The sequence below is a fragment of the Squalius cephalus genome (genome assembly GCF_949319135.1).
Source record: "Squalius cephalus genome assembly, chromosome: 25".
NCBI classification, from domain to species: Eukaryota; Metazoa; Chordata; class Actinopteri; order Cypriniformes; family Leuciscidae; genus Squalius; species Squalius cephalus.
The window spans coordinates 9831283-9844293 of record NC_137146.1 but is presented as its reverse complement, the minus strand read 5'-3'; the positions used below and the strand labels follow the sequence as shown (position 1 = coordinate 9844293).

At 35.9% G+C, this 13011-nt stretch overlaps 1 protein-coding gene across 1 annotated transcript in view; it reads right to left on the bottom strand.

The window, feature by feature from the left end:
• Positions 1-12142, bottom strand: part of adgrg2a (adhesion G protein-coupled receptor G2a) — a 32330-nt gene extending 20188 nt beyond the window's left edge. Inside the window, exons 1-4 of the mRNA XM_079862871.1 lie at positions 11910-12142; positions 8719-8819; positions 3080-3667; positions 1172-1228 (exon numbers count right to left, since the gene is read on the bottom strand). Of these exons, the coding sequence (XP_079718997.1) occupies positions 1172-1228; positions 3080-3667; positions 8719-8818 (745 nt within the window). The 5' untranslated portion in view covers position 8819; positions 11910-12142. The remainder of the gene's footprint in view (positions 1-1171; positions 1229-3079; positions 3668-8718; positions 8820-11909) is intronic.
• Positions 12143-13011: the final 869 nt, after the last annotated feature.

Below are 13011 nucleotides of genomic sequence, written 5' to 3'. Positions count from 1 at the left end.
CACATTTCAGTTCACTACATGGACCTGCGCATGTGTCAATTCATTTAATTTCAAAAAGTGAAATAGTGATTCTTTTCAGATGGACGTGTTTCCTAATCTTTGATGATTAAAATGATATTGATGTGCAGATCCAGTTGATTTACACTCAACAAAACCCTACCTAACCCGCCCACTGTTCAAAACATTAGTTGGCGTCATGCATGCCTGGAACATGCGTGTCTATTTAGCGCAGCATTCCAATGAGATCGAGGACAAAGGAAGAGCTGCCTTTGCAGAGCAATGGAAATGACATATGACGTTAAGGATAAGCACCGTCATACATTCACTACAAGTATTGATTCCTGGAAACTATCCTAATTATGTACATTTACTTGTAAACTATCAGCTTAATGATGCCTTCTAAATCTAAATATATAATACAGGTTTGGTTAATAATTTTCTGTTTAGAGATTTTTTATTATTATAAATATTTCACTGTCATTTCATTCATTTTGTTTCTTTGTGCCCTGTCTAGCTTATCCAAGCTGTTTTCTTAAGATGGAAATGTATGACGAATTACTGTTAAGCTCCAAGCACTTTTAAGGTAGTTCTCTTTGACTCATGTACTATATTCCAGATCTTATAAAGCTGTATAAATCCTTTGCGTGTGGAAAATCCTGCAAATGTTCTCAAATCTGGAGGTGGAGCCCCAGGAAGGAACCATTTGTAAACCCCTGATGTAAATGAACTGATTCACTGTCTGATTCTTTTTCTTAGAAATTAAGTTAAATATGTTTTTCTAAGTCATATAATTAAAGGTGTATAATTTTTTTTTTTTATGGAATATGTACAGTATCTGTTAAGTTTTAGAGGCCCTGATGATACACTTCAAGCTAAATCATATAACGAATTACTGTGACATAATTTCGAACTAAATCAGGCCAAAACCAAGTTCTTTTGGAGTTTGTCAGACGTCCGCGAATAAAAACATAAACATAAACTGGAGCGCTGCTTTATAGTAGAAAATGAAGTTGTAATTCTAATTGAAATTGGCACTGTTTTGTGTTAGAAAATAGGCAACTTTAAATTATAAATAGCTTATAGCTTAGGAAGTAACTTACCCAAGACAGTTACCCACCACCAAACTACAATAGTACTCAGTGAAGTGAATTCACACTTGCACTGCACTTACTGGTGAATAGGGATGTAGGATTTTCTGCATCACGTTTCATACGTAGATGCCCTAGGCCTAGAAGATGAAATATAGAAATAGAATTGGCATGCACAGATGATAGACAGTCAAAAGTGAGCGAGTGTCGTTACTACAGTCTTTCTTGTACCCTGCATCAAAATCTGATCCAATCATTTCAATCAAGACATCCAAGGTTTTCAATCTAACCTTGGCATCTGGATGTGTTTTGAAATGTTTCAAATATCCTGTAGGATATTTGAAATTGATTTGACATCATAATTTCCTGTGGAGGAGAAAAGGCCTGTGTCTTACATGGTGAGCTCATTCACTTCTAGAACAGAGAAGCCAGATTTGATCTGATGTATATCGGTTTTTATTGATTTTTTTTTTTTTTAAGTTGACTAAAGGCAAGTATAAATTCTTTATTCCAATGATACATCTTGAGAGATTGTTTACTGCAGTTAAAAAAAACAATAAAATTAAGGAAGATTTCCTGTATGCATTATGCAGATTTCACACGAAAAATAGATACCTTCTGATGCAGGGAACAGGCAAGGCTTGAGATTCCCCTGTTGGAAAATCCATTCTTAAGCCAGTAACTGTGTTTCAGAACATGATAACTGGTTTCTAGCTAGTTCAAGATGGTCATTAAGCTAGTCATTAGGTGGTCTAAATTGATCATTCACTGGTCCAAGATGGTAATAAGCTGGGCTTGCTCATCCATTGGTTCTCTTTAGCTGATCCTATAGTTATTGCGGATGTTCAAGACTATTCGACTAAACAATACTGCTGCTACTAGTCACCATTGGAAATACTAGTCATTTACATTTTTTTTTTTTTTTGCACAGTTATGTTTTGCTTAATATTTTTTACACATTTATTTGAGGAAATCTGTTTATAATATTGAGTTTGTACTTATTGGTCATGTATTGCCTATTAATTCAGTTGATTTGAATAGAAATGTCTATATTGACTAATTAAACAACAGTCAATATAGTCATATTGTCAAAGTACAGTCAATATAATTGTTGACAGTATATGACCTATTTTTCATAGATGAAGTAGCCTATTTGAAATGAATCACTTAGACATATTTTATATGTTTTTTGACCATTTTCTTGTGGTTTCTAGGACTAGTCGACAAGCCAGTTACAAAATTTCAGTTTAAACATTATAGAAATTAGTTGTGGCGAACATCCCTAGATGTTACCAAAGTGGTAATTAAGTAGTCCTAGCTAGTCATTACTTGGTCATAAGATGGTCATATCTAGTTATTCTTCAAGTTTGTCATTAGCTACTAGTACAAGCTGGTACGTAGATCATCATGGACCAGCAACAAACTGGTTACCAGCTTTTCAAGCTGTTTTTTGGAACATTGCTAGTCAATCAGCTAATGACCACTTTAGACCAGCTAGAAACCATGTTCTAAAATACAACTACCAGCTAACGCTGGATTTTCCAACAAGATCATTATTTTATCTATAACTAATACTGTACATGCATGAAAGTGAGTTTTCTTGAGGAGTTAAAGTAGTGAAATCATCATGCAACATCAAAGCATCATGCATCATTTACATCATGCATGTATATGATGACACTACACAACCAAACATGTCCCAACTAATCCACATGCTGTTCGTTACAAGCAAGACATTTGTTTGGATAGTTCAACATTAAGGCTGAACATTAAATAGTTTTAAAGATGTTACACACACACTAAAAAAAACATACTGTGCATACTTTCAGTTCAGAGAGAGAATGTGCTTCAGGCTGTTTACAGTTTGCCTAGTTGATCTGACACTGGCTTTTACACAGTCATTAAGCAAATTATCACTGCTATTTTCAACCTGCCTCTAGTATCCTTTACCGGTTAAACAGGCTCCCCTCTTGTCAATCCCCTGTACTCACCACATTGAAGCGTGTTATCTTGGACTCTGGCCTGGGCTCGTGTGAAGCCCCAATTTCGCGAGTCCCAGCCAATCACAGTCCCGTCCTCACATATCCTGTGCTCTCCTACATCGTCCCATATGCGGAAAAGGTAGAGCTCCACCGTAGCCATTTTTACCTTAGGTGAGGCCTCATTTGGTTGGCAACCCAGCAGAAGACGTCCATTAGGGGGAATTGCTCGGGCAATGGCTGTCCGCTGATATACTTCCGAGCTCCCACCTATTGTCAGGCTGAAGCTTTTCTGAGGGGCGTCCCACCGAATACATATGTGGTACCAGCGACGAGCGGTCAGCTGGACAGTGAACTGGTGGCGGACGCCCAACAGCCAGGCGTACAGGTTGTTTTCATCACCTTGCAGGGCCAGTTCATAGCGGGGTGCGGGGGCCGAGACATAGCTAAATGCAGTCCACCCGCCTGGGGAAAGGACCTTTACGTCCACGCATACAGTCGTTTGAAAGAGCACAGGTAAACGACCCTGCCCTTGGAAAGTCCAGTGGTCATCACATGCTTGCAGGACAGCCTTAGCATCCGACATAAAGAAGCCATTTACTTGGGAGAGAGAGAGAAAGAGAATTTTTTTTTGTAAATATGAGTCATTTTTTCTTGGTAATTTTAATGTTATTGGTATCAGGCCAATAAGTAAACAGGCTGATGTATTCAATAAATACAATAAATTATAAATTCTAGCCTACCTAATGTTAAATATAAATAAAATAAAATGTGAGCCACTAAGATTTTTTGGTAACACTTAATAAGGTTCATTAGTTAACATTAGTTAACTGCATTAGTTAGCATGAATTAATAATGAACTGCACTTATAAAAAAACATTTATAAATCTTTGTTAATGTTTAATTTCAGCATTTACTAATACTTTATTAAAATCCTGTTTACATTAGTTAATGCACTGTGAACTAACATGAACAAACAATGAACAGCTGTATTTTTATTAACTAACATGTTAATTTCGTGGATCCTAATAAAATAACAATGTCCATAAATAAGATAAAATTTAGATTTACAACCCGTTTTATTTAAAATAAATGCAGCTGGGGATAATAAGAGTTCTTGATGATATCGCTTGAAAAAAAAAAGACTGATTTTAATTAAACATTACAAAGACTTCTTTGGAAAAAAGGTGGAGTCATATTTACCATTGTACTGATGTTCGTAGGCAAAATCCAGTCATATAAATAGGCAATAGACAATGGACCTTTTTTTACCAGCAAATTTTCGCTGGAATTTTGCTAATGCGACTGCACATTACCATGCACAACAAATTGTTCACATTAAGACCTGGAACATGTACTAAGACAGAAAATGGGGTCAATTGAGTTTAACTTGGTTATTTTTTAAGAGAAAAGGCTGTATGGCCACTAACATTTATATAACCTATTAAGACTCTGCAAATTTATAAAGACAATGTAACCTTTGGTCTTTTCAAGACACTGAAAATATTCTGCTCTGTTAAATCTTCACAAAACTTGCACACCTTCACATGAACTTTTAACTCTAAATCCCTCAGGCCTGTCCAGTTTACTCATCACTTCCCATGAGGCCTGTCAGTTTCACAATGCTTGTGTTTGGTGCTTTGACAAGGAAACAACCAGTTAAAACAGGCTGGCCCAGATTTGGCCTGAAAGAAACACTGTCTTTTCAATAACACTGACAGTCATATGCTGATAATGTGTGTGTGCGCATTCCATGAATACTCTTAAAGGTGTGAGGTGCATCAAAATAATACTAGCTGTAGCTGATAACTCTAAATGAGAATTTACTGGATATTTATAATAGATAGATCTACATTCTGTTCTATATTTGTCTTAGGTCACATCTAAATTGTTTGTCTACTGTAAACTTTTTGTAAATCCTTATTTTCAGTGTTATTTCATCATTTTCATCAAGTTTCAAAAACTAAACAGATTATATTTAAAACCCTCTCATTTTTGTTTTGATGCGTGTCAAATATGGTGTCTAACCTGTTCAGTCTTTAAAATACTAATGCTGCAAGCTTCTGTTATTCTGACAGTATTTTATCTTATCAGTCCTGACTCCTGAGGAATAGCTAGCTAAAAGTACTGACCAAACTAACTAAACAACATTTTTTCATTGTATAGAATAATTAGGGTTTCTCTTTTTTTATGGTCCCTTTAACACATTCTGTTGACTATAAGTAACGTTGCACCTACATGTCTACTACCTCTCATTAGAATGTTAGTAGAGTATTAGTAGACTGGTAGGGTTAGGGTTAGAATGAGTTAACATGTACAGTAGTTGCAAAGTTACTTATAATCAGTATATTGTCTGTTGGAGGACCATCACAATAAAGAGTTAGCAGATATTAAGCAGACAGTCTACTAATACTCTAATGAAAGATAGTTGCAATGCAGTTGCAAACTTACTTATAGTCAACAGAATGTTCAAAAGGACACCATTAGTATAGTATGGCCTTTCCAGTCAACATACTTTTTCCAAACAAGCAATGTAGTGTGACCACCATTACTGTTTTTAATGATAGCTAACCGCTTAGTGATCTGAAGGGGTGGAAAAACACTTTTTTGACTTTCTCAGTTTGTGTAAATTCACTTAGGGCTCAGAGTATTTATTTCTTCCCACATTAATTTCACACATCTAGTACATTTATGTAGTTTTGTGTCATTAATAATTTGTGTATACTTTTTTCTTTATTTACCCCGAAAGAACAGCATAGATCAAAACATAAAAATTAATAATATCTGAACATTGAATTTATTCACCTCTTTCTCATGGTTTCTCAATAGAATTCATAAAAGTTGTTAAAAGGTCCCATATTGTACACCTTTCTAAAGTTTTACTTTAGGTTTTGATGTCCTTAAGAATATATATTTGCGGTTTAAGTACCAAAAACCATCTCAATGTATTTTTACAGCTCCTTTCTCAGGAGCTCTGCCACAACAGGTCGATTTTCGACTGTCTACTTAATATTCATGAGCCTCTCTTCTGATTGGCCTGTTGTTTTCTGAGTGACGCACGGCCAAGCCAACCACAGGTAACTAGGGTCATGCCTGCTGTGGCTTGGTGATGCTCACAAGGAAGGGAGATAAAACACCTGTAATGATGGTGATAAATTATTTGTTATTAAACATTCACAAACCACTAATTTAAAAAGCAAGCATAGGCTACTACGTGCATTGTTTGGCATGACAGAAATAGCGCAAAGTGACCATATGCGCCAGAGAAACGAGGGCGCCGCCATTTTTCGAATATTGTCTTTGAACTTCCGTTTTTGCGGTCGCTCTGTATATTTCTATGGCATTGCTGTCCAGGAGTAAGGAGCTTTTGAAGTGGATTTACTTAATGTAAAGTTAACGAAAGTTATCATGAGGATTGTAAAGTTTAAAGCAGATGTCTTAACAAATGTCAGTAGACCGGGAAGATTTTAAAACGAGCCGTTCATTCATAAATACGTAAGATCGCTGTGAAAATACAGACCGGAAGTCAAAAGACAACGAGCGCAGCGCTGAAAAGGGGCGGGGCTACATAAGGTCTATAGTTCCTAAAAAGCTGACATCTCAGTTCATCGCGATCTCACAAAGCTCCGTTATTATCAACGAAGCTGACTGCACAATAAACCTTTCATAATGTCAACACTTCGTTTTTTATAATCAGGATTTGCCAGCATGCAGCACTGAACAAAAACTCAGTTTTGAGCGGTGAGTGGATTCTATCTTAAATGCATCTCATTGGCCATTGCGTTCAAGAAATCAACGCATATGTCTGTGATTGGCTACATTGGTCAACGCTGCAAACAGGTTATAAATAGAAACTCGTTCTGGCCTGTATATCGTTTTTATTTATTTATTATCGTTTTATTCTTGTTGCTTTTGTGCAACATATGAATAACAACTTTTTTTTTTTAGATGTTTTATTTTGTTAGATATTTCTATTTTGCGAGTTCCCATTCACACGAGTACCTTACACAAACACATACAGCTGTCATGAGGGGGTAAGAGGAAGGAGAGGGGAGAAAGGACAGAGAAGGGAACAGAGAAATCTGGAATGAAGACCACCTCTCCTGTAACCTTCCTCTTCTATGACTGTCTCGTACGTCTGACACATTAAATAATAAATAATAGATCTCTTGGCAAAATAACTGGTGTTGCTTCCGTGATTCAACAATAACAGGGAAAAGCGTAATTTTCAAATCTACAGGCTGAATAACCATTATGAATTAGCTTCACTAGTTAAATTCAAAAAGTTAGCTTGACAAGCAGTTTTTAGCTTGACAATCTAGTTTTAAAGTTGCTTCTCCAACTCTGTCATCCATTTCTGACTAAACATTTTGCAGCCTTTTTGTTTTTTCAGCCATTCTCTGTTTTCTCTCAGATGTCTGCTTATCGTCTAAGGTTCACAGTGTAACCGTTCATCCCCATTTAGCACACTTCTGCACTATTCTGTATCTTGTAGTATTATCAGTGTATTCATGTAGTGACTGCACTGTGGCTACCAGCATGATGTATGTTTTGAACCGTAAAAAAAAGTATGGAATGTTGCACTTTATTATATGGTGGAGTGACTACATACCATTGTGGTGTTGCCATGCCATTGTGGGGGGTACAGAGAGCCAAGATAAATATCACATCAAATTCCATTCATAACATGCATTTGAAACTTAATTTCCTGGAAACAGTAAATGTGTGTATGTAATAAAAAAGACCTTTGAAAGAACAGCATTTATTTTGAAAAATAAATATTTTGTAACATTTTTATAGTGTCTTTACTGTCGCTTTTGGTCATTTTAATGTGTCCTTGCTGAATAAAAGTATTAATTTCTTAATCTTACTGACACCAAACCTTTAAAAGGTAGTGTAGAGTGCATCATTTGAAAGGCATTAGTGATTAGGCACTTTTCACCCACTGGTCTGTGTTGTGTTGGTGGTTTCTCTAGTCTAGAGGAATGAGGCGTGAAATGCTCTAAATCCCTTTGTCTTCACTGTGAACGCTAATAATTAATGCATTAAGGTTAGGACCATCATGCTGTGGGCAACTGGACTCCTGTAAATTATTTCAACCAGTCTTTCTCTTGCTCTCCTTCAGCTAGACGCCCTCTGGGTGTGTGAATTCTCCTGGTAATATTAGTGATCAGATTTCATAATGTGATTAAAATACGCTGCCCCCTAAAAATGTTGCGAGTTTGTCTTCTGCATTGATTGACTCTACTACACAGCTGACTCAGTACTTCCCGTTCACAGTTTACAGCCTCCTTCCATTCTTATTAATCTTTACTGCTTGAAGCAGTTTTATAGACCTGTATGGGAGTGCTGGCAAGCAATTAAGCAAATGCTGTCTTAGGAGGATATTTGGACTTGATGCTCAGCCAAATTTTAGACTCTCTCTATCTTTGTACTTTGCTCATGTATAAATACGGAAACAATACAAACAGCTTAGTATATGTTTACATCACCTGTCAAGATGAAATATAATAATCTTCATATCACCTTTTTCCGTTTGTCTCTTCCCTAAATAGCATTTTTTGACTTTCGTAGCCTCATAAGTCCTGTTTTTCTATGTGTTTTCTAACAAATAAAGATTGGTAAAATTGCAGTAGCTATATTGTACTAACCTTGAGGCAGGAGTTGAACCCAAAGACAGAGAAGCCAGATAAAGTGATGTGCAGACTTCTTGTATCGTCCACTCAGGTGCTTGTTGTGCTTGTAAAGCATCCTTCAAAGAAAAACAAAGAAATGCTTTTGTTCAAAGAAAGAAAGGAAAAAGTGTTCATCTAACACAATAACAGGGTGTAACTGAGTGAAGCTTATTACTGCTATAAAGCTCTTCCAGTGTGTCAGTGGGCATTGAAATTAAAATGACCCTGTTTATGTTCTGAACACACATTTACCTCATTAAACCTGTCCTCGGAGTCTTTTATCAAAATAATAACAATTTATATATTAGGGTTTGGCGTTTTATTTAGTTAACTATCCAGTTTCACAGAAGTTCAATGATTTTCACAGACGTTCAATGATTTGACTTTTGTTGTGACATGTTTTGACATGTTGACTAGCTTTGTTTTTAACTTTAACAAGTTTCTAGTAATGTATATTCTATAAAATCTGAAAGTTTTTGTGTTTGTATATGTTCTGTGTATTCTATATTGATTTTTAATTTTTTTAGTAACATCGGTATTTTAGGTTTATTCTTCATGAAAAAAGCAATGCTGGCTGTATCTTCTGCATTGTAAAAAAAAAAAAAAAAAAGGGGTAACAGATATATTATATTGTACATTTCTTTAAAGGTCAGTCACAAAAAGATATTCAGGTTGGTAATTAAAGGTGCACTAATGCCCTGTCTAAAATGGTGCTTCGGGTAGAAGTTCGCAAAAGTCTGTGGTGATTCACATCTCTATAAAAGGGGATAAAAGCCCAACTTGATTTAAAGATAGAAAAGACAGGAAACGGTAAATGTCTGCGGCTGGTTTACAGTAATAAGACAGACTGAGATACTGAGAGTGATTGGCTGTGTGGGGATGTTTGAATAAGACTGATGAAATATACTCCTGGTTTACTGTCTGGACAAAAAAGCAGACAGGCATCACTATCTGTGTGCGAGAGGCAGTAATTCTGTCTAATGTAAAGTGGCAGTCAACTTTCAGCAGTCCCTTTCATCAAATCTGTCTGGCTGCTTATTCATCCAGCCACTCACTTTCTCATGTCCTCTACCTCTATTTTCATTTTTTCTCTCTCTAAACATTAGCATTATAGTAGGCGTAATTTCCAATTTCCAGGTCTAATATACCTGGTTATGCATTAGCTTTCCCATTTACAGTATCTTAATGCAATTGCTGTGTTGCTGTATGCACACATGGAATTATTATGCACTTAGACATGGCTACTTTTGAATAACCGTCAATGGTTAAACATCTTTTTTGCCAACATAATGGCATAGTTATGGCATACCAGCAGTGACTAACCAGCAAAACTGATGATTTTGGCTATGTTTAAACTTGTTTTGACACAAACTGTGAATTCGTTGAACATTTTGTGATACAATTCTATGTAGAAATCAGCTACATAGGTTATGGGTTGTACCGTGTGCTCATTTAGTAAGCACTTGCATTCAGTAATTGTGGTAACATCACAACCTGAGCTCAATTAAAAAACATTTCTCAACATGAAAACAATAAACAGATCAAGTGTTCCCACTCCAATTAGAATCTCAGGATGTATAAAAGGGCCACAGACGAGGTAATTTGCAGTGGGACAATGAAACTGAACAACAAAGAAAAGAGTTGATCAAAGTTCAAATTATATACATTCTTTATATACTAACCAGTTTTTGCCTCAGGTTTTTTTTTTACACATATATGTGGTGTGGAATGTTGCAACATTTATTCTATGCATTGCTGTTCATGAGTATCAGGATTTAGAGTTGTTAAAGTGTTAATGTTTGCTGATTTGTGATGGCCAAAGACCCTAAATTGCAAGCTTTTAAACAGGTTTTTCATAGTCCTGGAAAACCTGGAAATATCAAGTAACATAAATTTGTCTGGATAAGATACAATCTGAAGCATGTTATTGACATGAACTTCCTTGAAACTCACATGGATGTGTTATTTATTTGCATAAATTTGTTATTCAACATGAAGAAACATATCTCTTTGTTTAGATGAGTAATGATAGGAAGGGAAATAACATGATCTATATGGTGTTTTGCCCGTGAAACATTTTTGTTATTGCAAGAGCTCTATGAAAAGCAATGCAAACGAGTAATTTTGAAAACCACTGTACACTTCATGCATAATGTGTCATGTTTATTGTGGATCAGAGAAGGACATTATTAACCAATAGGTTTAGACTTTCTTTTATATTTTAAAATCTAGAAGTAAAACAAATCAGATTAAGGAGTCTGTTGGCCAAAGAAGTCAAATTAATACAGTGTGTTATTGTCATTTTTTGGAATGCAAGCAGGTTGGACAGGATTTAAACATGCTGATAATCTTCAGATATGTATTTGTTTCTTCAAAGGCAGTGGAAAGAAAATCTGGCCCAGACTTTTGATAATTTCCTGGGGGCTACAGAGCCAAGATAAATATGACATCAAATTCCATTCATAGCTGAAAGAATAGTCTGGAATGCTTCACACCTGTCCCATAACTTCATAAAACCCCACACATCACATCTATCCATCTATCAATTTATCCATCTAAGCAAACTATTTGTCTGTCTGTCCAAAACAAAACAGTATAGTGCGGTTGAACTGTATGTAGGCTATAACTGTAGATTTATATAAACGCAGTAATGTCTAAAAGTCTAATTGTTGTCCATTGTCTCATTACCTGAACCAAAGTGACCCTCCATCTCTGCACCATCAGCTAGCATATCCATTGACCATTTGATATTTAAATTTATATTGATGTATAAGGGACACCGTACATGTCTTAAGTAATCTAACGACCATTTTCCAATTTCATTTAATTTCCAATAGTAGAATTGAACAATTGAACTATTCATTCATTTAGTCTCCCAATTAATACGAGTTTATAGAGGATAGTAAATATAAATGTAAAAAAAAAGCTAAACGTTGTTTAAGATAATTTCAGACTGAGTATCCTACTGACCAGAACATCACTGAACCCGTCAATCAATCACAAAGCACATGGCTTTCTTCTTCTGACTTTGTTTTACTTCTTTTTGAGCTTAATTTATGAAATAGCATCTCTATTGCAACTGCCAATCTATTAAATACATTTATTTTTTTATTGTCTGACTTGTGTAAGACAGCTGCCAGGATTTGCTCATGAAGTCTCGCGCTCACCTTGTATTGTCACGCGTGATGCGCCTCGAGACATCCTAAATTCGCGGCACTTTTCCCGCTCTTAACTCCATCCAACCCGATCTGAGTGAATCAAATCCCACTGTTGGTCGACGTGGGCTTCTGTTGTCGAGAATTATCACGAACAGGTAACAAAAAAATAACAAAGCAACGCAGTTTCAAGTGAAGAGTAATTTAAAAAGACAGCTTCTCTGGTTGAACAAAAATGTTGTGACACTCCCATTACTGTGAGAACTTCATGTTTCCAAAAAGAGGATGACACGCCTTCCTCTATTCTACACTGAGTGACTTTTCAGTCACCAACTACAATACTGACGCTTTTCTATAGTTATGATGATATTATCTTGCTTTTCTGTTATTATTATCTGACATTGTTGCTTAAGTAGCCTAAATTATCTCATTATTAAGGTTTTAAATCAACAATTCTAGGTTGTTTTCTCAATTCCCTGATAAAATTAATTATGGCTATGAATGAAATTACTTGTATGAGTTAAATAATGTGAGATGATTTGTCTGTTTTTAAAAAGCACTCTTATTGTCTTTTACCATGGTTACTCCAGAAAAGTGATCTGGTGGCAACTGGTTCTTCTTTTAATCACAGCGGGGACCAGGATGTGGACTCAGACATTTCCTGGACCCTCGGCAGCCTGTCAGTGGAGGTAAAACATGACCATCTGTGCATGCCTTGTGTCGGCCCATCAGGGTTCTTCTCACTCTTTCTCAAGGGTCAGACACCCTTGCTGGTTTCAGGATTCCTTGTTGCGAGCGATGATAACGTCACACAGACAGCTCAAATATTCCATGACTTAGCTTTTGTCTTTGCATAGTGTGCCTTTCACCTGACTATGTGAAATGCGTCAGATGTAAAGACAGAAAGTAATGATGTTTTTAAGCAGGAGAAATTTTATTTTAAAGTGGTAGTTCACACAAAAAATATTATGTACTTGTACCATGCTGTATCATTTTATTTTCGATATCAAAAGAAGATGCAGAATGTACAATGAAAGTGAATATGGACCAGGGGCTGTATAGCTCCAAATATGGCAAAATCTCAGTAGTCTGTATGACATTTATATCTGCATAA